This window comes from Chenopodium album, chromosome 15 (assembly GCF_948465745.1).
Source record: "Chenopodium album chromosome 15, dcCheAlbu1.1, whole genome shotgun sequence".
Taxonomy (NCBI): domain Eukaryota; kingdom Viridiplantae; phylum Streptophyta; class Magnoliopsida; order Caryophyllales; family Amaranthaceae; genus Chenopodium; species Chenopodium album.
Window position 1 is genome coordinate 30,995,896 of NC_137848.1, and position 22,704 is coordinate 31,018,599.

General features: G+C 36.0%; 2 protein-coding genes across 2 annotated transcripts; one reads left to right on the forward strand and one right to left on the reverse strand.

The window, feature by feature from the left end:
* Positions 1-2,027: 2,027 nt before the first annotated feature.
* LOC145581047 (uncharacterized) lies at positions 2,028-6,227 on the reverse strand. Its single transcript, XM_081638118.1, has 2 exons — positions 5,105-6,227; positions 2,028-4,903 (listed from the first exon to the last, which is right to left on the reverse strand). The coding sequence occupies exons 1-2, from the start codon at positions 6,225-6,227 to the stop codon at positions 2,028-2,030; spliced, it is 3,999 nt and encodes a 1,332-aa protein (XP_081494244.1).
* Positions 6,228-20,028: 13,801 nt separating this feature from the next.
* On the forward strand, positions 20,029-21,701 carry LOC145582132 (RING-H2 finger protein ATL64-like). The gene has a single exon (XM_081639152.1). The coding sequence runs from the start codon at positions 20,272-20,274 to the stop codon at positions 21,166-21,168; it is 897 nt and encodes a 298-aa protein (XP_081495278.1). The 5' UTR covers positions 20,029-20,271; the 3' UTR covers positions 21,169-21,701.
* Positions 21,702-22,704: the final 1,003 nt, after the last annotated feature.

Sequence of the window (22,704 nt, forward strand, 5' to 3'; positions counted from 1 at the left end):
TAGGGTCGAATCCACAGGAAAACAATATTCTTTTACTCCTAATTAATTATTATAATCTAAATTGTCAAATAACCAAATTATTGTTAAAGAAATTAAACTAAGGAGAATAATTAAGGAGAAATCAATAATAAGATACCTAGGGTCACAGGTTCACCAATAATTAATATTCCAGGATAAAACATAACAATCAACAAATAATATTGCACATATAACATGATTAACAGGTTCTCGCAATTTATTAATCAACATAGATCTAACAGGCTCTCACAATTTACTAGATCTAAGTTTCTATTGAAAATAGCCTTTAATATCATTAACATCTGCTCGATTCAACAATTCAACATTGCTATACTTTTACAATCAAATCACATCTGTTGGATTCATAATCTAATTGTAAAGAATTAAAATAATCCAATAAGAAATTATCATGCAATATCAATAATCAACAATAATACTTTATCCCTTCAAATTAATTATGGATCCCCCAAGAACCCTAGAATTAAACTACTCACACATAATTAAATCTAAACTAATCAAAATATATTAAAGAAAGCATGATTAAAAGCAAGAATCAATAAAATAACGAATAATAAACTAACTATAATAATAAACTAACTATAATTAAAACAACAAACTAAAGTTAAAACAAATAAATAAATTAAAACTAAAGCTATGAAAATTACGGAAGAAAACTAAAAGAATCTAATAATTGAGAACTAAACTAAAGAAACTAATACTAAGAAAACTCCCTACGTAAAACTACTACTCCTCCTTTTATAAAGAGAAGTAAAGCTAAACTAATTAGGAAACTAAGAGAGTCTTAATAACCTAACTAAAAGTCTAAGAAGTCCAAATCCTAACAAAAGAATGACAACTCCTCCCGTAAAAACCAAAGCCCCCATTAATAATGGGCCTTTAAATAGAACCAAAGCCCAGTTGACAACAACATTGTTCCAAAGAAAGGAACTAGTGCTCGATAGGGTCGTTCGCAACTCTTGGGCTGGTCTTCTTGGGCCTTCATAAATTGCCTTGAGTCTTTACTCTAGTCTGTGTACTTCATTCGGTCTTTTACACTTTAATTCGGAACTTGTATAGCTACTCTTTTGCCAAACTGGGCCCTCAATCACCAAACCAAATTACTCTAGCTTGGTTTTGTACTTCAAATATCTGGTTATGAAATACGATCCGATTATAATGTCTTTGTAGTGGTTAATAATCTCGGGGATTGTCATAATTCTGTAAATTCCAGCAAAATAATACCAAATCTACAAAAACACTAGAAAATGTATATTAGTAATAAAAATAGCTCCGCAGAGCTCAAATAAGCACAAATATGACCGTGAGATGGGGAATAAAAACATATATAAAATAGACTCATCACCTAAATATACAATTAGTTTTAATCATGAGATACATATTACATATAACAGTTTTATATAAAAATTCCAACCTGTTTACAATTAGTAGTATTTTTAATCAATTTATAATTATAATAGAGTTGATGAGTAGTACGGAAAATTATACAATAAAAATTGATGGGAATTTTTTTCATTGATGGGAATTTGATTTATGTACTACTATAATCGTATTATATTTTCACAATTACAAATTAATTATTTTCACAAATTTTTATACATGGCTAGTCATACTGCACTTGGTCGGTGTTACAAGGGTTATTTCGTCAGTAATATGTTGGTCGGTTAGTGTTAGAGGGGTTACTCGGTTGGTATTATAGGGCTTACTTTGTTTTTTTTTTACAACGGGCCTTATGGTTTGGTCAGTAGCACACAAGACGGGCTGCATAACTAATCGTAAATTCTAAATATATAAAATAAATTAAAAAGGACATATGCTCACTATGTTAATTTTGTAACAAGTAACCCCAAAATAAGTAACTCCAAAATAAGTAATCACATATAAAAATTTGTGATAGCCTCAAAGGTTCATATATTTTTTTTTTTTTTTTGCATATGAAGCTAACAGCCAAACGAAAATAAAAAGAAAACAACAATAAAACAGCTAGCCTATCAAGGAGGAACAAGGCGTGGGAAACCAACACCTTGAACATCCTCACTAAGAATCCTACGAAGCTCCAAAGGAGCACTACCTAGAATACGAAGACTAGAAGACGAATGAGCCACCCCTTGATTAGCAAGCCAGTGAGCAGCCCTGTTGCCTTCACGGAAAACATGAACCACTCTAACTTCCCAATCATCCTTATTTAACAAACTGTGGCAGAAATTGATAAGGTGAGCACACTCACCTCCTCCTTGGTCATCAGAATTCATGGCTTGAACACAAGCTAAGTTGTCTAGCTGGACTATAAGTTTGCTAATCTGGAGATTACGTGCTAGCTTAAGACCACGAGTAAGAGCCATCACTTCAGCACGATAAGCTATGCAGCTACCATAGTTTGCTGAAAACGCTGAGATAAAATTCCCAAGATGATCCCTGATGATTGCACCCCCACCAACAGGACCTGGAGAACCCTTAGCAGCTCCATCTGTATTCAAGACATACCAGCCTGAGGGTGGAGCAGTCCAGGCTATGCATCTCTCTATCCTTGCACAGGCAGACCCTTGCATTTGATCACCTTCTGGATGGAAGCTACGCCAAGTCTCATTGAATCTCACATGAAGAAAAGCACCTATGTCAACTGGGATGTCTTCACCATTCCTAAACACATTAATGTTCCTCCAACGCCATAGCCACCAAAGAGTGATTGCAAAGAAAGTAGGCCATTTATCCTCATCAACAGCATTAGAATCCTCCAAGTTTTGAGTAATCCAATTTTTCAGATCACTCTGGAAAAAGGCAGGGGAGTTACTTCTCCCTCCAATACGATTCCAGATACTTTTAGCATAGGCGCAATCTCTTAAAATGTGTAAACTCGATTCATCATCTTTGCCACACACAAAACAAGTGGGATTAGTGGTCAGCTTCCGCTTGAATCTATTAAGATTGCCCATAAGACGATCATGGCAAGTTAACCACATAAAGGTTCTAATTCGTTGTTGAACCGGAGCCTTCCAAACAAGGTTCCACATGTCTTCATTAATCACAGTTGACTCTTTACGAATAATCTTAAGAGCCGATTTGATAGTAAACTTACCCTTTGGTGAATTACCCCAATAAATCAAGTCCTCAACATCTGGATTGTCACAAACTTCATGCGCTTGGATGAGGTGCAGGGTGCTCTGGTCCAGCACATGAGCAAACACCTCCCACTTCCAACCCGAACCACGATCCCACATCTCTTCAACTGTGGCACCAAGAATGTCATCAGGTATAGGCTGAATCGTAAGCTCACTAAGAGGAGTGTTAGACAGCCATCTATGATCCCAGAAAAGGGTCTTTGTACCATTACCAATAGCAACACGCAGGCCTTCACACAAATATTTGGCATTCTCAGAGATACCACGCCAAACATTAGACATTCCCTGCTTCGGTTCAAACATATCCGAATCACATCTCCCTTTGCAATATTTATCCTGAAGCACGCGTGACCATAGGGCATTCGGGGTAGTAAGAAGTCTCCGGCCAAGCTTCGCAAGGAATGCTGAGTTAGCTTGGCTAGCAGACCTAATACCCAAACCTCCTTGGGATATAGGTTTCTGCAAAGTCTCCCAGGCTAAGAGATGAACACGTTTGTGCTCATCGTCACCACCCCAAATGAATCTCCTTGTTTTCCTATCAATGTCATCACAAACCGTCTTTGGAATCTTAGCCGTTTGCATAGAGTAATACGCCATCGAAGAAAGTGTAGACTTTGCTAATGTAACTCTGCCCGCAAGGGATAAATACTTAGTCTTCCAACCAGATAAACGCCTATCAATTTTCTCGCAGAGGTGGCTAAAGGTGTCCCTCGTAACACGGCTAGAGATAGTTGGCATGCCAAGATAAAAACCCAGGTCTGTAGTAGCCTCCATGCCCAACACCGAAGCAATACTGTCTTGAAGATCTTGCTGAATATTACTAGAAAAATATACCCTCGATTTGGAAAGACTAATTTTTTGTCCAGAGGCTTTACAAAACCTCTCCAAGCAGTCACGCACAACCATTGCTTGATCTATGTCCGCTTCCGCAAAAAGAATCACATCATCAGCAAAAAATAAATTGGAGAGTAAAAGTCCATTTCGACTTGCTCTAATAGGTTTCCATCGATTGAGAATGATTGCTTCCTCAATAGTTTGATATAATCTCTCCATACACATCACAAATAGGCAAGGAGAAAGAGGATCTCCTTGCCTTATGCCACGAGAAGGGGTGAAGCTTTGAGTTGGTTCACCGTTCCACAAGACTTTCATAGAAGCCGAAGAGACACATTCCATGATGACTTCAATAAGCAAGTACGGGAGGTGCATTTGCATAAGAGTATCACAAATAAAACTCCAACGAAGTCGATCATAGGCTTTTTCGAAGTCAATCTTCAAAGCCATAAAACCTTTCCCACCTTGCTTCTTTTTCATCGTGTGAATAACTTCTTGAAAAATAACAATGTTGTCCGTTATTTGACGACCCGGGACAAAGCTTCCTTGTGTATTTGAGATATGCACAGGAAGGATAGGTTTGATACGATTGACAATAACTTTCGTCACAATCTTATAGGCTACATTGCATAACCCAATAGGACGGAATTGAGAGGGACCTTCCGGGCTGTCAACCTTTGGGATTAGAACAATGTGAGTGTCATTTAAATGCTCATGTAACCCCTTGCCATTGAGAATATCTAACACTGCCAGACACACCTTCCCTTTGACAAGCTCCCAATTCTTTTGGTAGAAAAGAGCTTGAAATCCATCCGGGCCCGGAGCTTTGAGGGACCTCATATGATGAATAACCTCTTCAATCTCGATGTTCAAGTAGGGTCTCGACAGAGAGTTCCAGTCCTTCGACGAGAGTTCTGGAAAAATATCATTGGGGATATTAGAGGAATCACTCTCCCCTTCTTCCGTAAAAAGAGAAGAGAAATATTTAACAACACTATCCTTGACTTCATCCGGGTTAGAGATCCAACCCCCTTGATCATTTTTTAACGCACCAATTTTATTTTTCTAGCAACGAATAATAGTACTCAATTGGAAGAAAGTAGTGTTACGATCACCGTTCTTGATCCAATCTACTCTCGCCTTTTGATACCAATACAGCTCTTCCTCTTCAAGCACCTCATCCAACTCCCTTCTCAAGGAAGCCTCCAATTTAATAAGACCACGATGAGGCTGCAGCGACATGGATTTTTGAACACCAGAAATTCGAGCCAAAAGAGATCGTTTTTTGCGGATAATATTATGGTATACCTCCTTGTTCCAATTTTGCAAAGCATCAGCCAACTTGGATAAAGTTGGAATAAGAGGATCAGAATTAGACCATTTTTCCGAGAGGAATTCCTGGAATTTTTCGTGAGATAACCATGTAGCCTGAAATCTAAATGGTTTGTTCATTGAATGTAGAGGAACAAAGCCATTAGGGTCTATGAAAATTGGGCAGTGATCAGATACAACTGCTGGTAGATGCTTAACCTTGGCGTGCTGGAAGGATAAAGCCCACTCGCTATTGCAGAAGGCCCTGTCGAGACGAGCACACTTCCAAGTCTCGGGGGTCAGTCCTCTTGACCAGGTATGAGAGGCACCTACAAACTCAAGTTCAAGCAAATTTAGCTCTTGAACCCACTCATTGAACAGGGCAGAACGTCTGGAAGTTTCTGGACATGAACTATTGCGTTCACTAGTGAAACGAGTGTCGTTAAAATCCCCTGCAATCATCCAAGGTTTCTTGTGGGTAGTAGCAAAGTCCTTTAATTCCTTCCATAAATCCTTGCGCCGAGTCGGGTCTGGGCTAGCATAAACTGTCGTAAAGAACCAAGGTTGGCCACCAACTCTCCTAATGTCCATTGTAATATATTGATTATGCTTGTATATTGGTTCTACAGAGACCAATTCCAGTTTCCAATATATCCAAATACCACCACTAAATCCTTGGGCATCGACACGAGTATGACCCCTGTAATTCAGAATATTTGCAATTTTCTGAGCTTGAGTTCCTCCCATATGGGTCTCAACTAAGGCTAAAACATTCGGCTGGTTGATACGAATAATTTCTTTCAGCCCTGCAGTAAAGGAACGACTACCCGCTCCTTGGACGTTCCACACCATACAGGAAATAGGAGAACTAATTGGATCTAAATTCATAATATTGTCAAACAAAGGGGCTTTAGCATGAGGATACATAGTCATGAAAGAATGGTTGATTAATTGCAAGAGGCGGAAAACCTCATTGGGCAATTTCATCGTTATCACCAGTTCTGGCGGCTCCGGAGTTGGCTCGAAGTGAGTCACCATATTGACCTCCAATACATGGGTCAGGGGGATCGCTTTCACCAAGTATGGTGTCTCCATAGGTTGTCCTACACATAGGATCTTGTCCGTTGGAACAATCAAAGGGTTCACATTCAAAGGTTGGTGAAACATGGACGACTGAAGGGGTAAGTCCATCCTCTGATTGCTTCTGGAGAACTTGGTTCAAAGGCTGCAGGATTGGAGTAGCATCAACGCTTAAAGTGATGGAGTTGAAATTCTCTTTACCCTGAAAAGGGACGGCTTGCACTGGCTTGACAATGGGCTTAACAATTGGGCTGTTTTTCTCCTTAAGTACTTGCTTCGGTCCAATACCAGTACCTTTCTTATTGTTAAGCTGCTTTGGGTTAGAGATTTTTTGCGTGTATAGCCTAAGTGGTTGCTTGCCTAAATTAAATTCATTAGGGTGGTCCAAAATCTCGGCTCTTACTTGAGAATCTTCGTTCAAATTGATAGTATCAAAATTACTAGATTCAGTTTCCATATTATCCTCAATTGGCGAGATTTGATCCCTTGAGAAGTGCTGATTGTTATCTTGGGGAGCAGGATTTGCAAATATTTCGGGAGCAATATCTTCTAGAATCGAAAATCTGGAATTAATTCCGATATTCTCGTTGTTAGTTTGGTTGACCTTTGACTTATGAAGATTGACCCCTTGATCCTTGGATGAGACTTGACCACCAGCAGCAGTGGTGCTAGCTGGCTGAGCTGGCTGAGGTGGTTTATCTGATCTAGGAGGTCTTCTCCTAGAAGGTTTTTTAACTAACATCCATGAACCAAAGGCTTCATGTTCCTCAGGTTTTGCAGGAGCAGCAACAGTCCTTGGAATTTGAGGATTTGGAACATCCTCTGCCATTTCTTCCTGATCAGCAATAGTAGAGACACAAGAATCTTCCGAGTGACCCATCTTTCCACACCGATAGCAGATCATCCTAATTCCTTCATACTGAATTCTCCAAATCCTACCCTTAAGCCAAAACTTAGACAACAGGGGTTTGGAAAGATCAATTTCCACACTTAGTCTAGTAAATTGACCTCTCTCTGCCATAGCAGTGGTCTTATCAACTCTTAAGACCTTCCCAATTTTTGAGCCTACTTTTTGCAGAAAAGAGGAGTCGAAGTACTCAACTGATAGATTAGGAATCCTAATCCATGCTGTAAGGACTTTGATAAGGGCTTCATCTGGGATGAAATTAGGCATCCACTTCCTAATTGTGAGGTAATTGTCATCAATCATCCAGGGACCTTGTGTGAGGACAAAATTATAATCTGCAGCATTACTGAAACGGGCAATGAAGAACTTGCAACCAATGTCAGTCAAGGTTAGTTCTCCTTTTAGATTCCACTTTTTCTTCAGTTTCCGCATAAGACCCATGTACCCAATACTCCCACTAAACATCTTGATGATAAGGGCATATTTCCAAGGTTTTCTCATCCTTCTATTTTCTTCTTTAGTCAACAAGATAGCAGGGCAGCGGGGATCATTCAGAATCTCTTCCGGAGCAGTGTCATCATCTGAGACATCATCGTCTTCATCATCACTAAGGAGGACATTTTCTACCGCAGCTTTGGAAGATTGTCCTTGCATGATGTCTCGAAAAGACCATTGGAGGGGAGGTTGGTGTCCATTTGGAAGCCCCTGGGGTAAAGGATTAGCCTTTGGAGCAGGAACACCAACAGCAGCCATTTCAGAATCATGAATGTCATTAGCATTTGAACCAAAAATTATGTTATTGATTTTGCGTTTGTGCTTTTTATTTGATCTAGTCAAGAGATCCTGCTCTTCATTCGAAGCAGGGGAGGGGATGGACGCAGGTTTTTCATTGAGAGAGAGCATTTTTTATTGCTTACAGCAAAATGATATGATGATAACTGAAGAGAATCTCAAAGGTTCATATATCATTACCCTATAAAATTTTTTACAAAAGCTAAATTGCGAATTAGGCGGCTAATTAAATCAAAACAAAAACAACACACAAATCCCAAATTATTAGTGTTCAAAAAAAAATCCCAAAATTATTAGGCGTTTAACCCCTTTCATTATCCCCCAATTTTAAAAAAAATGTAAAGAAAAAACCACAAAATTCCCCTCAAAATTAGACCCCTTATTTGCTGAAGATTCAAAACCGTTCGAACGATCCTTAATTCCAAGATTCAACCAACGTTTGCATGATCAGTTCTTGACAACATTTCAAAGTTAGATCTATTAATTATTCGGTTTTTCGTAAATATTGTTTTATTCTAAGAAGCAATGGTGATTTAATTTAATTTTTCTAAAACGTATGTGGTAGCAATTGAATTTAGTAGGATTTTAGTTGCAACACTTGTGTAGAATTGCTCTCCAATTTTGATTTATTTTTGCAATTTTGTGCTTCAATTTTTGTATGGATCAACTGATTTTTGTTCTTTTATTTTCAATATTTCATATGTTAGCTAATCTGATTTCATTTAATTAATTCGATATTATCAACAAGAAATTACTTTGATTGTAATTTTTGTGTATAATATGTTCAATCTTCGAATAACAATTTGCATGTCCTGTTGTTTAGTTTTCTCGAGTTAAATTACTATCAATAAAGCAAGGGGGCAATTGCAGGAGTGAGGGGGAAGGTGCAGCAGGGGGCTGAGGCAGGGGGAGCAAGGAGGGGGCAGTTGCAAGGAAGAGGGCAGTTACAGAGTTACTAGCAAAATCTCAGCCTTCACAACTTAAAACTACTGGTTCATCTTCCTTGTTGTACTTTCTTTAATACTTGATTTGCAATTAAATTCTTTAACACTTCCTGCCCAATGTATAGTTTGTTTAATCTTAATTTAGTGCTGACCAACTTAGGGAAATGGAAGTGTGTATATTGTTGGTGCAATGATTTGTTGAATCTTTGAGTTTTATGGGCTTCATATTGCATTTTTATGATCAATTTCTACTGGAATTTATTTACGGGTGTATTATTGTAGTATACTATATCAAAGTTGTTTATAGTCATACTGTGCTGAGTGTGATTTAATCAATTATCAAATGGTGATGGTTGATATTTCTGTGAATTCAGAATTGCAAATTTTTGAATCTGCACTTTTGAGTGGGAAAGATAAACATTCAAAGTTGATAATATCTTGAAAAGCCAATATTGCACTTCAGAGTCTCTCTCCTCAATTCTCAGGGCAAACCCACCTTGGAATTATGTGTATCGTAACCAAATTCCAGAATTTGCAAAAGCTATAATAATAACATTGCACAAATTATTGCTATAATTATATTTTATCTTATGTTTTTGCTCTTTTTTTATTCTTCTATTTTTTTTTGGGGATTTTGCAAGAAACTCGAAAGTTCAAAATTGAATTAAAGAAGACATTGTTGAAAGATGAAGATGCATTTGGAGAAGAACTCAGCCGGGTTGTCGATGTTTGTGCCAAGGTGAGTACATTTGCAACTTGAATATGTTATTTTGTTTATGTCTTGTAATTATGTGCTCTCAAGGTGTTCAATGAATTCCTTGAATGAAGTTAATGTCTGTTAATTTGGGTTGAATGGTTGTTTATAACATGTCTGTCGTTGACATATTTGTTAGTTGGCAATTGGGAGTTTATAAAGTGGTTATCTTTCGGGTGTGGCGGGAAATTCTGTTAGCTTTTCCTTTGTTATATATAAAGGGAAAAAGGGCTCTATTTTAATTACATACATCATATTTCTTTCATCCTTTCTCCATTTGTGAGTTTATTGTCTTTGGTTCAATTTTTTAGCTTGGATATAGAAATTTTAGATTGGTAGTCTTTGGATTTGTGTTCCTAAGATAGACATTTAACTGTGCCGTTTGAGAATGTTTGGCAATCTTTAAAAATGGATATGATTCCTTAGGGATATTGGGATAAACATTCTGCAAGATAAGTTGGATATAAGTGGTGCTTTTTTCACCAATATGAAGCATGAACATCTATTATAGCTCTTCTAATAAGTTAGAATTTTTTTGATTATTGTTTAATGTAGACATAATTTAAGTTTACAACGTGAAGGAAAGGTCATAATAAGTAATAGATCTTGAATAGCTAAAGGAGCATTCATAATTTCTATCCATGTCTACTAAAAGGCCAACTTTGAATGCTTATATAATAAACTAAAAAGTAAAATATCTACTCTAACTACACTACTCATATTTGAATAATAATAGAGGGTTTTTTATTTGTTCTTCAATTTAGTGGTGTAATCGTGCTGACATGGACTTTTCCAAGTTTAATAAAATATTCAATTATTCTTATTAATTAGATCTTTCAAGTTTTCATATCAATTTTTTATTTATTTATTATTTTTTTTTTTATTCAAGTAAGGTAGTGTATGAGATTTCAATAGTGGCCAATTAGTGTGTTAATATGCTAATAGTGCTGAAACGTTTTGAACTTGGTTATATGTTTCTTGTCTTGTGAAGGGTTCTATTTTGTCAATGAAGGTTGTAATTCATATTATTAGTATGTTAATTTTGATTAATCATTAAATCATATAATGCATCATACTTGCCCTATTGTTTCTAGTGTTTCTACGTATAAACTCTAATTTGAGTCGGGTCAGGGTTGAATATTCGGTATGAAAAGGTTATTTCTTTTTGGTATGTAGCATTAGTTGCGGCTCTTATAATTATGTAATCTAACTAATCTTTATTTTTTGTATGGAAGTGTACTTTGGACTTTCTTTCTTAGTGTAATATATGCCCCTCCTTGACCAAAACTCTGTTATATTGGCTAGTACTTATTTTAGTATATGCAAATATTCTTCTTCTGAAATTACAGTGAATTTCGGACATATCATGACGTAATTTCATAACAATTGCTGGCTGAAATTGAAGTTTAAGCTGTGTAGCGTGCTGGTCGGAGAAAGGTGTTTTAGATGCTCCATGATTTGCCAATTTGCCACTACTTTAATTTAGGTGCTGCTACTGCTAGTTGCTGGAACACTGCTACTGCTCTCTGCTGCTACTCCAATTTTAGTGTACTCAAATTGACTAATTGTATAATTTTTTTTCTTCATTTTATTAGGATGAAAAGTGTAAAATTATAAGTTATTAAAGAAACTACGAATTATCTAAGTTTTATGTGTATGTATGTACTATGTCCGTTGAACATTTGGGATGAAAATGTAAATTTACAAGTTACTAATGAAAATATTAAAGTTTTTTGTGTATATCAGTGCTTTTAAGCCATTTTGAACCGGTGCCTGTTTTTTTTCCTTCTACTATTGTTATTAGCCACGGTAATCTATGGCAACAGAGTCTACTAGCCACGGTAGTATTTGTGGTAAACAAGCTTATTAGCCACGGTAATATTTGTGGCAATAATGTTTATTAGCCACCGTAGAATTTGTGGCAAGTACTTTGTTAGCCACGTTACTATTCGTGGCACATGAATTTGTTTGCTACGTGAATACCCGTGACATAAAATTTTAAATTTGCCACGGCATCCATTTTCCCGTGGCAAATTCCTACCCACGGCCTCTTGTGCCACGGGAGTAAATTACGAAATTCTTGTGGCTAAATTACATAGCCACGGGAATTTCAAACTTGTGTCACGATTTTACTCGTGGCACAAAGGTCAATTTATTGTGGTGTTAGGGGGAAACACGTTCGATGCGTAATCAATACTAAACAAATTATTTAGTTACTTAGTTGATAAGTCTTGTTGTGTGTTGTGTGTTTGTAAACAGGTGCAACGAGATAAGTTGTGTGTTGATAGATGAAAGCATGTTAGTGTGTTTAACTACGCTTATGTACTCAACTTTGTTGATTGTGTGTTTGTTGGCCTTGTCTTTACCTTGGCCCTATGATGACCCATTTTTAATGGAGAGTAGTGGAAACAAGTAGAAAGAAGCTTTTCAGATGATGAAGCATATTCATGATGGGCATGAGTGAAGAGCGAATCATGCTAGTTTCCATAAGTTTATGATATGTTTATTGCTTTAATTATTTTATGATATTATTGTTTGTGAGACTAACGCAAAGATTCTTATTTGGTTCAGTTTTGTTAAGGTCTTACAATTGTTCCAAGTTGTAGGTTGACTTTGTTTACTTTGGTTTGACTTTACTTTCGTTGGTTGACTTTTTAAGTTGAGTCGTTTTAAATATTTTCAAAGAGAGTCTTCCGCTGTGTGTCTTTGATAGTTGCCTTAGCCGTTTTCACGGTGGCAGTAATGTCTTAGATTTTCCTATTTCGAGTTTTAAACAGAGCAAAACAGGTGTTTTTAAAGAAAGGAATTTCTAGGGTGTTACAAATTATGCCTAAACACAAACTCAATTTTAGTACTTTATATGTATGAAGTAAAACCGCCTAAAAGCATAAATTACATCAAAATTTGAACTCCATCGATCATTCTAAATCCTAAACTTTAAGGTGTTAGAATTTGATTTATCAATTAAGTTTGCTTGATAATTAAATGGTTTAGCATTATACTAGTGTTACACTGTAACAATTTAATAGAATTTGATGCTTATAGCCTATATGGGGTCTCAATTTAACAAAATTATCATTTGTTATATGAGTCTAGGGGTATTTAGTGCAAGTTCTTACAAATCTCAGGGGTACACAGTGCATTTGTAAGTTTTCAGGGGTACACGGTGCATTTTTTAAAACCTTAAGGGCACACAGAACAATTTCCCTAAACTAAAAAGTTCATTTGTTTAGATATATAAGTAGTAGAGTTGTGATAACTAGTACCATTAAAATTCATTAATCGAAAAACAAGTGATTATTACTCTTAATTATAAAACGATATTGTTAAGTATTTCCTTTAGTAGTACTAATAATGTCATCAGTGGTATAATATAAAGTGTTAGTAATATTATTGGAAGTTCAAGTAGTACTATAAAAAGTCCCAATAGTATTGTATAAAAGTCCAGTAATAAAATAAATAAATAAAAAAAAAAAGGGACCAGTTGTTATGTTATTACATATACATCACTAACCTCCCTTTGGAAGCCCTCCTACTTGTTGTACCAAGAATTATATAATAATCACACAACTTGCTATATATAGTAATGGGGCACTTTAATAGAAAACGATCGTTTATAGTAATTAGGGCACTTAAATAAAAACTTACGGAGTATAATGTTTGTCAATGCAAATATTCATCTGTAAATTTCTCTAATTATTGATAAGTAAAAAAAACTATAAAAAGTTGATATTGTGAAAATACACATCAAGATGAATCTAACAAGATCTCATATGACCATGTTTTGCTATCTGTAAATTACAAAAATTAGTCAAAGTAGAGTTTATAAATTGTAAATAGTAAAATTAAAATACCCAAGACGTATAATATAATTTTGAACGGGAAAAGTATATGGTAAAGGCAACCATTAGAGATGCTCGATCTTAATTTTAGATGAATTATTCACCCACTTTCTCTTTTCTATAATCGTTAACTCCCTCGCTAACACCACTTACTTATGCATGCTCCCTTAATCTTTGTGAAGGCAACTTATTGCAATAAAAAAACGAAAACGGACGAAATACTTCGTTAGTGACTGTAGTGGATTAAGCTACAATTTTTTCAAATTCAACAATTAGGAATTGACCCCCGATTTTGATCCCTGATATCAATTTGTTCATTGATCCTATATATATTGGACGCCCTCCTTTATATATTGAAAATTTTCACATTGTGTGAAATTTTTTGAGGTGAATTGAAGGACACCCAAGTCAATACTAAAGGTGTGAACATACTATAGTACGAGTCGTTTTGGTAAAGTTGCTGGGAAGGTCTAATTAAGTAACAAATGGAGTTTTTCGGTAGAAAGAAAACTAATGTCTACTCCTTTATTTCTATTTATTGGTTATTTTTGAAATTTTTTATTTAAGTAAAATGGTTAAAATATAACCAATAAAAAGAAACGAATAGATATATACACGAGTCTTCAAAAAAAAAAAAATAGATATATAAACGAAGAGTTAAGAGATTATTGTCATCTTGAGAAGTCATACTACTATATCCCTCATGAGTAAATGATTACAAAAGAAAAAAGAATCAATTTGACAAATCATAACATAATTGACAACTCAAAATTACAAATTCAATTACAATCGACAAATCAAACACCTTGATGTAACAAAAAATGACAAATCAAACACATTAAAAGTATGACTAGTCCCTTTATCACTCCATAGACTCATAGTTTACGACAAAACTCAATCACCTACGGAGTGTTTTTTTTTTTTTCTTGTAAGTTTATCTAGCGCCAAGTAAATAACCTTTATAATTCATGTTCGATTAATCAACTCTAATACTTCCTAAAATCATTTCTATGATCATTTCAATAATTCATCAATGGATACTAAAGCTTAAAGTTAAAAATAATATCAATCAACCAACAATCCATCTTGAATAATTATTGAGATGTAAATATTATGTAAACCACAGCTTGATAGAAAACCTTAGTGTTAGACGATGGATGTCCAATAGGGTAGTGTTTTATGGTGGAGGTAATTTTTATCAAAAAGTGAGTAAAAACTATCAAACTCGTCTTGTGTGCGGCTAGTATAAAAAATAAAGTATTTTTATAACATTGATCGAATAACCCTTATAATACTGATCGAGTAATTTCTTTAACATTGACCAAGTAACTCATATAACGTTGATGAAGTAACCCTTGTATCACTGACCGAGTAACCCCTATAACAATGAAGAAATAACCCTTTTATCATTGACCGAGTAACCTTTATAACACTAACGAAGTAACCCTTTTATCACTGACTGAGTAACTCCTATAATACTAACGAAGTTACCCTAGCCTTGTTGACCGCGTAACCCCTATATAACACTAACAAAGTAACTAGTGCTGTCAAATTTCAAACCGAAACCGTTTAACTGCCCGAAACCGACCGACCCAAATGAGAACCGAACCGATTAAAAACCGATTTTTTTGAAACCGAAAACCGACCCGAACCGTATTTTAGTAAACCCGAAACCGAATCGACCCGAATAATGTTAAACCGTATAAGAACCGAACCCGTTAACAAACCAAACCAAATATAAACCGAACTGAAAGAAAACCGAACCGAAAAAGAACCGAACTGTATCTAACCCGAAACCGATTCCAACCCGAAACCGTTTAAACTGGCAAAAAAACCGTTTACACCGGACCGTTAGCAAACTGCTACCCGTTTGCACCGAACCATTTAAAAACCAAACTGATTGTAAACCGAACTGGTTATAAACCGAACCGTTTATGAACCTAATCGCTTCTAAATCGAACAATTTACAAACTTTTTTATATAATTAAATGGATTTTTTTTTTTGACGGGAATATAATTAAATGGATTAAATATTAGAATATTTTTTTTAAAATAGCAAGGCAAATCATTCATTAAGGTCTTAAGGTTAATCAGTGTTCACAAACAAGAGTAAAACAAGCCTCAGGTAGGGCGTAGGGGTGTTCAAATCCAAGTACCCGCTTTTTCGGGTAGTTCAAAAGTCGGCCCATGTCCCGACCCGAGAAAATCGGGTACATGGGGTACCCAATTTTATTAAATCCATTCTACCAAGATTATAATTAATTAAAACAAAATTATAAAAATAATACTAACAGGCAGACCAGCAACAATTACAAAGCCATATAATCCAAAAATCCAAAAAAATGAAGGATCTTGTAATATTTTATCATACTTTATCATAGGAAAACCACATTAACAATTAATAATGAACATTTTCCTTAAAACTCATAGCTAAACTAGACCCATCTCAAACCATGAAAACATCTAAATTAACACTACAACTTGCAGTCATCGTCATGTGCTTGTTTGCGGCGAGATCTTGTACTCGCGCAGTCACCGGCTTGCCGTTGCGGTAGGATATCTGTCGGACGTCATTTGACTATGTGAGAAAGGGAATGAGGGATGATTGTGGTCGACGGCAAAACTATAATGATTTTGGGGGTTTCAAAACTAGAAGAAATCAAGAAATTCGCTTTGTCTGTCAAAGAATACACAAGAAATGAAGTAGAATTAGAGAGAGGAGAGAGAGAGAGAGGAACAGCAAGAGAGGAAGAGAGAGAGAGAGAGAGAGAGGAAGATTGATAAGTGATAACCCTAATTCCAAATTGGGTTTCAAAAGGGTTTCATGTAAATCTAACCATTGATTGTTTAATCTATGGTTTAGATTGGTGATCTGTGTGTGTTGTGGGAGAAAGAATCTAACCATTGATTTTTTAATCTATGGTTGAGAGTGGTGATCCGTGTGTGTTGTGGGAGAAAGAATCTAACCATTGATTTTTTAATCTATGGTTGAGAGTGGTGATCCGTGTGTGTTGTGGGAGAAAGAATCTAACCATTGATTTTTTAATCTATGGTTGAGAGTGGGGATCCGTGTGTGTTTGTGTGTTGTACATTCATCTACAAAAATATTATTCCCTCAATTCTTTAGTATTTTTTTACCCCATTTGATCGGGATCAGTGCCCAAGACACGTATTAAAACATCTACTAGTATATCTTTATTTTCATACACGTAAAAATTATAAAAACGTTATATTAATAAAATGTATAAATAGATAAATTTAAAAAGATCACTAATGAGTCTATAACTTTGTACTAATACATACGAATAACGATGATACGAATATTTAACTATGAGATGGTTAGATGCCATGTGTTAATAATGTGTACATATGATCGATTGAACTAATCAATATTACCTTGTTAATTAATCATTAGTGTTTTCTTCCATTATACAAATCAAAGCACTTTGTAATATCTTCATAATTTCATGAAAATATATAATGATAAATGAGTCATAATTATCAGTCTTGTTGACTAATCAAGTATCGAATTACCAAATTGCAAATTTTCATTTCACAAGAAGTCAAGAACTCATCAAATCATGATTATGATACTATTTTATTTTTTTTTTGACAATAGCAAAGCCAAATGATTATGATACTATGCGTAGTATATAAATGATTAAATAAGAAGCATATAATAACCTAATTGTAAAACAATAATACATTAATACACTAACTCTTATAATCTACTTCGTAATAAACTAGTAAAATCAGTATGACTAAACTTGAAACAGAACATAATATGTATTTATAAAATCAATGAGAATTTGTTTATAATATGATGCCTAAATAAGAAATGATTCGCGACTTGCCGACTTTATATAAAACTTGTGAACGCAAAAGGTTAGCAAGTACTATCAAATTTCAAACCAAAACCAATTAACTACCCGAATCCAAACAACTCGATAAACAATTTATTTTTTGAAATCGAAAACCGACCCGAACAGTAATTTAGTAAACTTGAAATGGAACCGATATGAATAACGTTAAAGTGGTTAAACCATCAAAGAACCGAACCAGTTATAAACTGAACCGAAAAAGAACCGAACCAATTAAAAACTGAACCGAAAAAGATTCGAACCAGTTATAAACTGAACCAAAAAAGAACCGAACTGTTTCTGACCCGAAACCGTTTCCAACCCGAACTGTTTGAACCTGGATAAAAACCGTTTACACCGCACCGTTAACAAACCGCAACCCGCCTGCACCGAACTGTTTACTACCCGGACTGTTTACAACCCGAACCGAATTAAAACCGCTTAAGAATAAACCGAATCGAACCGATAACTATTTAAACCGAACCAAAACCGACCCGTGAGACAATTAAACCGTTTCCAAACCGACCCGATTAACTACCGAACCGATTTCAAACCGAACCGAAACCGAACTGTCAAACTGTTTTGACAGTGCTAAAAGTAACCCTTTGATACCTTACCACACCGTATATAAGAATTTGTTTAGAGATAAATAATATTCCCTTCCCCCCCCCCCCCAACTATAGAAAAAATACCAATGGCTACTCGAAAGTTAATAATTTTTGGGAAAGGTTTATGTGGTTGGCCACACCATGTGGTCATCCATTATGAGAGTTACTTGGTCAGTAAAGGAGTTACTTCACCAATATTATAAGGGTAATTGGTCAATGTTATAGGAATTACTCGGTGAGTATTACAGGGGTTATTTAGTCAGTGTTATAACGATTACTTTGTTCTTTTATGAGATGTCACACACAAAACGATCTGTAAAATAATACGATACGAAACATACACGCACTTAATATAGTAAGCGTCTTTCAACTTTATCATTTTATTATTCATTCGGTTTAGGATAAGATTAAGAGGAATATTAACGTAAACAATATATACTTGTATTACGTTTGGTACGTAAATATCACTCCATAATTCAGATATAATGAAACATTCATCACTCATCTATAAAACTACTCCATATAATCCAACCAAAAGTTAATGGAACGCACGTCTTGTACTTATTATTGAGCAACTAGTTAGTTTCGTCCTAGGACTGACTCCTACAAGTAAATCAATGACTTCACCAACAACTAGGGGTGTCAATTCGGGTAAACAGTTCGGGTTTAGGTTGAGTTTATCAATTTCGAATTATAACGGGTCGGTTTATAACGGGTTGAAATAATTAGCGGGTCGGTTTGGGTTGGTTTTGAAAATTATCGGGTCAGTTGGTTTGGTTTTTTTAATTGCAGTTTTTATTCGGATCGGGTCCTTATTGGGTTAGGTTCTAGTCACTTCGGGTCATAATCAATTTGGGTTGAACTAGGTCAGTTTGAAAATAGGTTTAGCCCGTTTAAAGTGGGTTTTGGTTAAAACAGTTCAGGTCTTAATCAGGACGGGTCGTAATTGGTTCGGGTCATGATCAGTTTGGGTTAAACTGGGTCGGTTAGAAAATGGGTTTTGGTTCAAAACAGATTGGGTGAAATCGGGTCCTATTATTATCGTTTTAGGTTATAATCGGTTTAGATTGAACTTGGTTGGTTTGAAAACGAGTTTACCCAATTTAAAGCAGGTTTCAGTTCAAATCATATCGGGTTAAAATTGAGTCGAATGATTATCGAGTCGAATTAGTCAGATAACGGGTAGGAACTGGTCATGTTATAATAAAGTCAAGTCATAAATAAGTTTGGTTTATCGAGTAGTGAGTTGAAACGGATTAAATCATAAACATATTGGGTTACATGTTGTACACGACTCAGTCATGACGGGTTACGGGATTTAAAAGGTTTGGTCTCAACGGGTTACGGGTCGTAAACGGTTCGGTCACAACGGGTTACAGATTATAAATGGTTCGGTCACAACGGGTTACAGGTTGGAACGATTTAGGTTTATCGGGTTTTTATCGGGTTTTAACGGTTTTCGGTTTAAAATGGGTCGGGTTATTATCGGGTTTAGATGTAATCAGTTTGGGTTGCTTTCAGTTTCGGGTTGTAACGGTTTGGCTTGATAACGGATCAGGTTAGTAACGGTTCGCACAAATTCGGTTCAATTCAATTTCGGATTGGAAAAAATTGGGTCAGGTCAGTTTTCTGTTTCCAAAAAATGGGTTTTAAACAGTTCATTTTCTTTTCGGATCAATTCGAAACACTCAGATTCAAAGGTTCGGGTCAGAAACCGACAGCTCTACCAACAAGTCAACAACTTACGTAGTTGCAATGTCCAAGTAATTTCCTAAATCCAAAAAACACTCATAAAATTAAAATTAAAATTAAAAATCAGTTTTCACGACAGAGTCTATCTCCTAATTTCATAGTCAGCAACAACAACAACCAAGTTGGCTCCTTTTTTTGTCTTTTTAAAATAACATTAAATTCTAAATTTCTATCTTTTTAACCAAAAAAAAAAAAAAAAAAAAACCGCGTCAACTTGGGCGTCTGCCGTCTCTCGTCCCTTTGTGGACGCCCAATACCTCCCTTTTCCCCGCATTTACCCTTGACTCCATTTTTCTACTTCCGAAACTTTCTTGAACCTTCCTCTTTCTCAATACTCATTTAAACTTCAAACTCGTATTTCTTCCTCTTCTTTATTCACAATCTTCATAACTTATTACAATTTATTTGTTGAATTGAATATTTTTCCTAAAAATGGCGGATCATATTGGTAAGGATTACAATATCCCTCACGAACAGAAGGGATACGCCCTCAGCGGCAGGATAATGCTAAGCGCAATCGTGATTCTATTCGCCGTGGTTGTAATAATGGTATGTCTTCACGTGTACGCCCGATGGTATATATTACGAGCGCGACGGCGACAGATCCGTCGCGCTCGTCGTCGTACCCAACTCGTACTCTACATCGAGCCGGATAATCCTTCCGACATTGCTCCCGCCCAATCACAGGGGCTCGACGCGGCTGTGCTTAAATCATTACCGACTTTTACGTTTCGGAAGGACAAGGTGGTTGAGCTTGTTGAAGGGGAAGTGCTGGAATGCGCTGTTTGTTTATCAGAATTTGAGGAGAGAGAAAAAGGGCGTTTATTGCCTAAATGTAAACACTGTTTTCATGTTGAGTGTATTGACATGTGGTTCCATTCTCACTCCACGTGTCCCCTTTGCCGCTCCCCCGTCGACGCTGACGATGTTCCGCCACCACCGCCTACTGTGGAAGGCGATGAGGTGGTTATCGAGCTGGGTGAGCTGTCGCAGACTTTTAATGTACCCGAATCAAGAACCAATTTAGGTCCGAGTCACGGTGAGTCGGACGTATTAACTACGGGATCGTCGTCGTTTGCGGGGAGGAGGAAGGGGTTGGATTTGGTGGGGGTGTCAATTGAGGTGCCGAGGAGGACACAGAGTTTTTGTTTTCAAGGGTCTAACTCGGACGAGCCGGGGCCGAGTCGGTCCCAGGGTTCGGTTTTTAGATCGCCAACAAGTCGGATAATGTCATTGAAGAGGATATTGAGTAGGGATAAAAGGTCTCCGCTCCCCTCGCCTTCTGGTGCCGGGTCGAGTTGTTGCGAGTTGGATATCGAGTCGGGTTAGGCCATAACACTGAGGTGACTAATTGACGGTATTCAAAACCTCATTCATCATTTTCCTGATTTTAGAGAGAATCAATTTTTTCAAGTGAGTGGGAAAAATTGGGGCGAGATTTAAGGGCACGTGACGTACACGCGACGGCGCATAAAATTAAAAAAGTCGTTGGAATTTTGAAAACATTCGGCGGAAGTTGTCAGAGAGTCGTGGTGTTCATACCTCGAGCTTTGGTCAATGAACGTGACCTGCTTGACACGTGGCCGAGACCCGTTTTTGTTGAGGGTAGAACTGTCATTTCATACATTTCATGGCATACTTTTGGAGACCATCAAATTTCAGTATATTGACTATGTAAATACGGCATAGTAATACAAGTATGAAAAAAATACAGTACTTTGCAATTTGTTCAATTTTTAATTTGTTTTTCATTAGTGAATATTATTGTGTACATTCCTAGTCGTAGACTTTGTTATAGTAAAGGAAAAGTATGGGTTTATTTATTTGGTATTTCTAGTCGTAGACTTTGGCATCCTCTCTCACATACTTCATCTTTTATGCTCTCTATCTTACTTTAATTATAATAATTTATTCATCCACTTAAAATATTATATTACTCTTTTTAAAACCTTGTGCAATCCAAATTAATGCAAATAAAAAAAACGAAAGGAGTACTATAGTATTGTTCTTAATATTTCCGTAATGAAGAATGATTAAATGCAAGTGATATTGGGTCGTGCCGTGAACACAATTTCAAGAATCCAACACGAGCACGGCACGAACCCGCTGAAAGCACGGTAATTTGGCCCGCCAGTACGGACATCAAGCACTGCCGGACACGACCATAAAATAACATAAATAATAATATATAACTATAAAAATAATAAGAACAATAATAATATAATAATAAAAAAAAACATAACATAAATTAATAAAATTATTTAAATAGTATATCCATTTTATAAGTTGTTCAAAAAAAATTATAAAAAAATTAAAAATATTATGGGTGGCCCAGTGTCCGGCACGGCACATCACATCAGGCACGTGAGTCGTGTCGTGCCGTGGGCTAGGGTGTGCTACAGGTGGCCCGACACGGCACGACACGAGCCACCATCAGGCACGGCTCGCAGCGGCCAAGCACGACAAGTTGGCCACCTCTAACTCCCATCCTTAAAGAAATAAGTCGTATTAAAAAGGAAAAATTGATTTTATTAATCCCAATTGGGATATCTATACTTTAATATTTAAAAATACAAACCACAAATCAATCCTATACCACATGTCACTACAAAGTACTCATATGCCATATGTCACATCTCTTAATCTTTCTTTACTTTTTAATATCACTTAAAATAAAATAAAATTAAAGTCTTTATGTTTTCTAAAACTTGCAAAATTAAGTAAGAAACTGAAGTGTTTCATTTTCACCATAATAAATTAAAGTTGAACTAATTAGTACATATTAATAAACATGTGAAATACAATAAGAATATTCTTTTCATCTCCTAAACTTAAAATATAACTTAAAACCAATATGTCATTTCA

What these genes read in the sequence shown, in the direction of transcription:
- LOC145582132 (XM_081639152.1), top strand. Translation starts at nt 20,272, where the DNA reads ATGGCGGATCATATTGGTAAGGATTACAATATCCCTCACGAACAGAAG.
- LOC145581047 (XM_081638118.1), bottom strand. Translation starts at nt 6,227, where the DNA reads ATGTATCCTCATGCTAAAGCCCCTTTGTTTGACAATATTATGAATTTA. An exon ending in AGTAGATTGGATCAAGAACG is followed by an intron (nt 4,904 to 5,104) that starts GTGATCGTAACA and finishes ATATTTTTCCAG; the next exon opens with AACTCTCGTCGAAGGACTGG.